Source organism: Zonotrichia leucophrys, chromosome 6, assembly GCF_028769735.1.
Source record: "Zonotrichia leucophrys gambelii isolate GWCS_2022_RI chromosome 6, RI_Zleu_2.0, whole genome shotgun sequence".
Taxonomy (NCBI): Eukaryota; Metazoa; Chordata; class Aves; order Passeriformes; family Passerellidae; genus Zonotrichia; species Zonotrichia leucophrys.
The window spans coordinates 21,172,842-21,181,112 of NC_088176.1; the positions used below are offsets into that span (position 1 = coordinate 21,172,842).

Sequence of the window (8,271 nt, forward strand, 5' to 3'; positions counted from 1 at the left end):
TGGATTGTCCCTTTGATTATGCTTTGTGAGCTTACATTAAGTAACCATAAATCTCTGAGTATGTATAATAATAGGAAAACAAAATCTTGAACAGGGTTTTTTTTTTTATTGCAGCCAACTGTAGGATGCTTGAGGTGCACTTCTTCGATGTTATCTGTTTTTCTGTGTACATTTATTTCTAAAAATAGCAGAAACCCAAAAGGTAGAAGAAAAAGCCTTGGTACTTGTGAAGGTTGTTGTGGAATTATAAATCTACAGAGGAAAAATGTGTGAGTGCAATTTATGTAACAGTGCTATGAATATTATTTGACAGAAGAAGGTAAAAGATACTACAATATAAAGAAAATTCTAGTCTTCATTTTTACTTATGGAAAGGTTTGTATACATACCTCTTTTAACTGTTTAGACATTTTACTTTCAGATTCTTTCTACGTTTGAATTTGATGCCACGTAAGGTTTTTTTTCAGTGAGTGAAGGGATTATTATAAACTTGCTCTACAAAAATTCATGTCCAGAATCAGTTAATGAACGGGAATGTAGGAAGAGTTTGATTTGTGGAATTATTTTTCAGAGACCTTTCATACTGAAAAAGAAAAGGGGCCGTAAGCGCAGGAGGATAAACAGCAGTGTTACAACAGAGACGATTTCTGAAACAACCGAGGTGCTGAATGAGCCATTTGATAACTCAGATGAAGAGCGTCCCATGCCACAGCTGGAACCCACCTGTGAGATGGATGGAGAAGATGATGACTTGAAGCCTGTGATTAGAAAAGCTTTGGAGTATCAACCTGGGCAGCAGAAACAGGAAGAAGAAGAGCAGAACAAGGAGGAGAAAGATATTCATTGTTACCGGCGCGATGAAAATTGTACAGGTAAGCCTAAAATGTTCTCACATCTTCACAAAAATAATTTTGTTGGGTTGCCTTCAAAAGAAGTGTTTATTTTTGTCATGCATCTGGAAATTTTTAATGAGATATGTTTAGCTGTTGTTATTATTATAATAAATTGCTCTTTGTGTTCAGGAAACAAATCTTATTCAGTCTGAGGCATTGAAGTTCTTGTCATATTGTCAAAAACAACTTCTGTGTCCCTACAGCAGGGCATTTCATATTCAACAGTGCAAAGGGTATCACTGGAATATAGTTTTTGTGTCAGTGGTGCAGGATACAAGCAAAAAGTAACATTTGATTTACACAATTATCTTTCTATTCAATATTGTTGGTAATTCAGCGAAATGTTTGGTGCTTCTGTGGTTTACTATATCCGCAGCACCAGGTCCTGTTTTATTTCCCCATGAAAGAGACAAATTTAACTGTGTCCTTTCAAAGCTGCTTTTCTAGTTTGATTTCAAGGATATTTCCTGTCAGAAAAGTTAATGGATGGATAGTGAAACTACTGATGAGCTGTTCTGAATGTATACTCTTCCCTTGACCTCCTGGCCCTCAAATTATGCTTATAAGTTTTAATTCCAGAATGAATGACTAGAGTCTCAGGTCTGTGTATTTTCTCTAAGACGCCAGTAGCTATTACTTCAGTGTTTGTGTAATTGCATGGGAAGTTCCATCCTTGCGATCCTCAGGGATCATGGGCTAATTTCTATTTCAAACAGCTCTTGTGTGATGTGGTACATTAGAATATTACCACTTTTTCCAGCTTCTCAAGAGAAACTGCTTAAACTAATAGTGGCAAGTTCCAGCTCTGTCCCAGTGGTCAGGTTTGCACAGTTTTAAGTAGACTGGTTTTTTTTATTTGCCTATAGACCACATCATCACAATATAGAAGTATCACTGAAGCCATTACAATCCCAAGTGCAATATCTTATGCTTTGATAATTTTCCTCTTTTCTGAAGTATGTGTAAGTAGTATTTGGGAAGGAAGGAGAGGTGAATGTGTTTGGGTTCTTTTTTTTTTTTTTAGTCAATGGATTAGTTTAGTATTCTGATGCACTCTGTGTGTAATTTTAATTAAATTTTGCATTCTATCATCTCTTGTGAACCATGTCATGAGATGTTGCCCATGAGAAAGTACTAGATTGAACCATCTTTTTTCAGTATTGGTCTTAAAGGATGATTATATATTTTTTATGGCTTTTCCTCCAGAATGGTCAAAGAGGAAACTCAAGACTTTCATGTCATTACTGTCAAAAAAGATAAATGTGTGTTAGAACAATGTCTATATAAAGTGAAGGCATACTTCTATTCTGAAACCAAAGGTGGAAACTCAAATATTTAGAGAGTATTTGCTTTAGTTTACATGTCTTGTCATTTAAATCTCTGGGCTTTTTCTCATGTATAAATGGTGGTTCTGATAGTGTCTGTTAAAAGGCCACCGAACCATAACATATCTGTGTAGTGTGTTTGAGCTGTAGATACTACATTGTCCTACTGTGCTTTGAGACTTGTTTATAACTCTTGTTTCCTACTTTCTTAATACATTTGAGTTTATAAATTGTTTTCAGGTTTATATTGGAAAATATTGCTTAGTCTGCAGCAAGCTAAGATTTTTTTTTTTGTCTCTATTACCTCCCAAAGATAATACAGAGGATGATGTAGCTGTGTTGGAAGAAAGCACTAAAGACAATCTTGAACCTTTAAAGAGTAAGCAGGGTTGGCCCAAAGGAGTTAAACGTGGTCCATCTAAATGGAGGCAAAGCAAAGAAAGAAAACCTGGCTTTAAGCTTAATTTGTACACTCCACCTGAGACTCCCATGGAGCCTGACTATCAGGTGCAGGTGGAAGAACAAAAGGAAGTAGCTGAAGACAAGCCCTGTTCAGTTGCTGCTGTTACAGAGGAAGCTATTAAAGAACCTGCTGAAGCACTGCCACCACCAGATGATGAGGCGAAAGAAGTAGAACCTGAACCTCTGCACCCACCCAGTGAACCCTCTGAAAAACAAGAAAATGATACTATGAAAGCTGGGGAAGAAGAAAGGAGCATAGAGGAAGATGGAAGCAATTCAAAAGATCAAGAAAAAGATGAAGCAAAAGAAGTTTTTGTGCAGAAAGAGGAGTCTGTGCATTTGGAGGATCAGGAGGAAGAGGAGGAGGAGGATGAAGAACCTTCTCACAATGAAGATCATGATGCAGATGATGAAGATGATAGTCACATGGGTTCAACAGAAGTGGAGAAAGAGGAATTGTCTGGTGAAGCTTTCAAAGAAATGCTGGAAACTCAGCAATCTTTTTTAGACGTAAATGTTCAAACTGGTAATTCAAATCAGGAGGAGTTAATGGATTGTGGTGTTGACCTTGCAGCTGATGAGTGTGCAAGTGACCAGAAAGAACTTGCTACAGATTCAGACCCCGTGCCTGAATCTGATGATGATCATGCAGACAACAACCAGGACCAAAAAGCTGGTGAAGAACTACATTCCGATTTCAAGGGAGAAAGTACTGAGGCCATGGAGATTGACTCAGAGACCGTTCAGGCAGTACAGTCCCTAACCCAGGAAACGAGTGAACATGAAGATACATTTCAGGACTGTGCAGAGACTCAAGAGGCCTGTAGAAGTTTGCAGAACTATGCCCACAATGACCAAAGTCCCCAGATGACCACACTGGATGACTGTCAGCAGTCTGATCACAGCAGCCCAGTTTCATCTGTGCACTCTCATCCCAGCCAGTCAGTTCGTTCTGTTAATAGTCCAAATGTTGCTCCTTTAGAGAACAGCTATGCTCAGATCAGCCCAGATCAAAGTGCCATTTCTGTGCCATCTCTGCAGAACATGGAGACCAGCCCAATGATGGATGTTCCCTCAGTTTCTGATCATTCACAGCAAGTTGTGGATAGTGGGTTCAGTGACTTAGGAAGTATTGAGAGCACAACAGAAAACTATGAAAACCCAAGCAGTTACGATTCTACAATGGGTAGCAGTATGTGTGGAAACAACTCTTCTCAAAACAGTTGCTCGTACAGCAGCCTTACATCTAGTAACCTAACACAGAGTAGCTGCGCAGTGACCCAGCAGATATCTAACATTAATGGAAGCTGCAGTATGATGCAACAAGCAAACATCAATTCTCCTCCCACTTGTAATGTAAAATCTCCCCAAGGTTGTGTTGTTGAAAGGCCTCCAAGCAGCAACCAACAGTTATCCCAGTGCAGCATGGCTGCTAATTTCACCCCACCTATGCAGTTGACTGAAATCCCTGAGACTAGCAATGCCAACATTGGATTATATGAAAGAATGGGGCAGAGTGAATTTGGAGCAGGGCATTACTCACAGCCATCTGCCACCTTCAGCCTTGCTAAACTGCAACAGTTAACTAACACGCTTATGGATCATTCTTTGCCTTACAGCCATTCAGCTGCTGTAACTTCCTATGCAAACAGTGCCTCTTTGTCTGCCCCCTTAAGTAACACGGGGCTTGTTCAGCTTTCTCAGTCTCCACACGCTGTTCCTGGAGGACCCCAAGCACAGGCTACCATGACCCCTCCCCCCAACCTTACTCCTCCTCCCATGAATTTGCCACCTCCCCTTTTGCAGCGTAATATGACTTCATCGAATATTGGAATATCCCACACCCAAAGACTGCAGACTCAGATGGCCAGCAAAGGTCATGTCTCTGTAAGAACCAAATCCACACCTCTGCCACCTGCTGCTGCAGCCCATCAGCCCCAGATTTATGGGCGAGCATCACAGACTGTGGCCATGCAAGGGCCCGCACGGACCTTAACGATGCAGCGTGGCATGAACATGAGTGTAAATTTGATGCCAGCCCCTGCTTATAATGTCAATTCAGTGAACATGAACATGAACACCCTTAACGCCATGAATGGTTACAGTATGTCCCAGCCAATGATGAATAGTGGGTATCACAGTAATCATGGGTATATGAATCAAACCCCTCAGTACCCTATGCAGATGCAGATGGGAATGATGGGAACTCAGCCATATGCACAGCAGCCAATGCAGACAGCCCCCCACAGTAACATGATGTACACTCCCCCGGGCCACCACGGCTACATGAACACAGGCATGTCCAAGCAGTCTCTCAATGGCTCCTACATGAGGAGGTAGGCCCTGGCAGAGACACACTACCCAACTGGCGTATGGCATTGATCTGCACAAATACCTTCGGAGAGTACGATTTCAAAACCAGCAATTGGTGTGAATGCAAAAACATTTGTTGGCACCATTTAAAAGCTGTATGCAGCAGAAAGCCTTATACAAGTTTTTCTTTATTTCATGCTTTTTTGGGTTTTTTTTTGGTTTTTTTTTTTCCTTTGGTTTTGTTTTGTTCTGTTTTGGGGTTTTTTGTTTATTCTTTTAACATTGTGAGATTTAACTTCTCTTTGGGGGGAATTAGGTGGTTTTCCATTTTTTGTTTATTTCACTGAGCTTGAAGTTCTCTGGAAAGGAAGAACTCTTTCTATGAACTGCAATTACACAGCAGCTGATGGTTCAGAGCCATTTTATGTGCCTGCTCCCATTAAAAATGTGGATAAATAGACTCCAAAACTATCAGACAATACTGGATCATGAGCTTTTTCTCTCTCCTTTCCCCACATGTAAATGCCTTTTAGCAGTTCTTTTATTGTATTATTTTGTTTCTGAAGGTGACACTTCTGCATGCCGCTAATGTCTTTGTTAGTGACAGTGCATTTTGTAGTACTGTACAAGTGTTGTGCTTAACAGTAAGCCATTTCTTAATTTTTTTGCCTTGATTAGGTTACCCTAGTTTGAGGGGTAAAAAAACCAGAACTATATTTTTGTTAATTATAAAACTTGTAAAAATAATAAAAAAAAGCTGCAAAAGCTATTCACATTTTGGTTAGTTCAAAGGGTTTTATTGCTGTATGTTTAGTGTAAAGTTGAGACTCTTTTCCATTTTTGTGACCAGTTTCTTTGGGGCTGGGTAGGAAAAAAGGCAGCTTTCTGTTTTATAAAAACTTACGTTTTTTTGTTGATTGAAACATCTCAGTGTTTATTTGTCAAGTTTTGAAACATTTTCGTATATGTCCAAATACTTGGCAGGATTTAAAAAAAAAGTAGTGAATTTGGTGTAAAGTTGCTATTTTATGGAAATGCCTCTAACTTTACATTTTCATTCCATCTGTAGATTTTTCTATCTTTATAAAATATTGGAGTTATTTTTTAAGGGAAAAAATAGAGCAGTAGCGTGTGAATAGCTCAAACTAAGCTTACAGATCGCATGTAAAAAGGCAAAAGTTATTTGTGTCTGTTTATATTGCTTCCTTTTTTGTAGCCTTTGTACCTGTACAGAGTGACTGTAAGGGCCGAACAGAAGAGGCTTGATACATGTAAAAATAGGACCCAGTGACACTCTTGTATTTATCTGTTATCTTTTTAGTCAGTCACTTAAAAAAATACCCACAAAAGACCCACCCAAGCAACAAAAATAAAAACTGCAAAAAACTACACCCCCCCTCCCAAGCTGTACATTTTAACATAAAATAAATTATGATGAGCCATTTTTAGCCTCTTGTGTCTTGTCATAGTTTGATGTTGCATGGGAATTACCTCCTGAAACAGTGTTTGTTACAGTGCTCTCACGTGCTTGATCTAAAGCCCATGACAGTCGGTGGGGTTTGGATTAGGCTGTTTAGAGCTTAAGTGTAGGTTACTCATCATAATTGCATACACCCTGTGAAAATAAAGAATACCTAAGATTATTTTTTTTAATAATCTTAATAAAATATTGAATAAATATGTATTTAATACCTTACAAGGTTGTCAATATTTAATGTATGAAACTTCTTTCCTACAGAAGGTGTGAATATATATATATCTATATAAAAGGATATATGATAGTAACAGACATGGTGTTTGAACTGTATTTTAATGATAGAATTGTAATCTCTTCCATTGTCATTGTTGCTGGGTGACAAGATGATGCAAATTCTGCATTAAATATATGGGTTCTGTGTATATGCATGTATGTGGGCACACACAAACATACACACAGATGAGCATTTCTCATGTAGCAACAGAAGGTCTGTTAAAGACAAGAAGGCTGTCTCTATGTGATCTCCTGAGTGGACAAATTCAAATGTGGGATGTGTGAACCTATACCAGAAAAAGTCCCTGTAATAATTGTTCAGAATGCTTCTAATGTGAATGTTGCCACTCTCACTGCAGTAAGGTTACTAGTTAAGCTAAAAAGAGTGGCCATCTTGACTGAAACTGTCCCCATTCCAGTATATAAAGCAGCTTTAAAGGTAATATTTCATATATCTTAAAGTGAAAGAAATGTGTATTTCTTTAAATAAAACCATTACTGTGTGGTGGTGCCAAATGAAGAAATGGATAGTACAGATTAATGTGCATGACCTGTTGTAGTTTTAGTACAATGGAGCAGCAGTCTAAAATAGTGAATCTGAATGAGAGCTAAAATTGCTGAAAATTGTGATCTGGAATAACTTGAGTTTTAGGAGTTCAGAACACCTGATAAGGAGAGCACCATACAAGAAGGATCTTGGTTCATGCCCTTACATTGTTAAATTTGTTGATTGAAGGCAGAGAGTATTCATAGTACTTAAACTTGTTTTCATCTTTACAAAGTAACTCACCTCTTTATGCTTAAGAAAAGTGGAACTTGATGCAGTTATGTGCAGCCTTCAGGTGTGTCTAGCTTTATGTCTTGTGATTTTTCATTTGTGTGTTCTTACAGTGAGTGAAAAAGGCATCTGGGTCTTTATCTGCTGCTGTTCAGTTTCAAGTTTTGAAGCCAGTAACATACAAGCAAATCAAACCTTCTTAACATTTCAGATATTTGCTAGCCTGAAACAGCATTCGGACTCCAGCATATTGCTAAAATTCTGTATTTACAATATATGGGTTAAGAGTTGGTTGGGAAATGATGCATAGTGTGTGCACAGCAGGCAAGTTTCCATTATAATCTTGTTATTTCAGAATTGAATTCCTTTCAGGAGGACAAGGAACTATGCTACATCTTTTCCCATAGTGCCTGTTTAGCTGTGAATTGCATTATGGCACCAAAATTTCTGATAAATAAGAAGGTTGTTTTTTCCTTGGCAGATGTACTTGTTTTCTGTCTTGTATGCACCTTGCAGTGTCAGTTTTGACTGTGTCCTCTAGCACTGTCCCGCAATTCTTCACAGAATTGCAACAGGTGATTCTTGTGAAAGGCAAGAGGCTCTTTGGCCATGCACTCTCACAGAATGCTCCATGCCACTGGTGGCTGGCAAGAAGGAAATCAACTTGCCCTGTTCAGTGTGTGTTTCCTGCAGAGCTGGCTTGGAGCGGAGTCGGTGCTGCTGACACTTGTGAATCAGCAGCTTGCAAGA

General features: G+C 38.9%; 1 protein-coding gene across 5 annotated transcripts in view; it reads left to right on the forward strand.

The window, feature by feature from the left end:
* KAT6B (lysine acetyltransferase 6B) overlaps positions 1-6,441 on the forward strand; it is a 101,697-nt gene extending 95,256 nt beyond the window's left edge. For all 5 annotated transcript variants that reach the window (XM_064716480.1, XM_064716484.1, XM_064716482.1 and 2 more), the window contains 2 exons: positions 572-872; positions 2,532-6,441. In XM_064716480.1, the coding sequence (XP_064572550.1) occupies positions 572-872; positions 2,532-5,020 (2,790 nt within the window). In that variant the 3' untranslated portion in view covers positions 5,021-6,441. The remainder of the gene's footprint in view (positions 1-571; positions 873-2,531) is intronic.
* Positions 6,442-8,271: the final 1,830 nt, after the last annotated feature.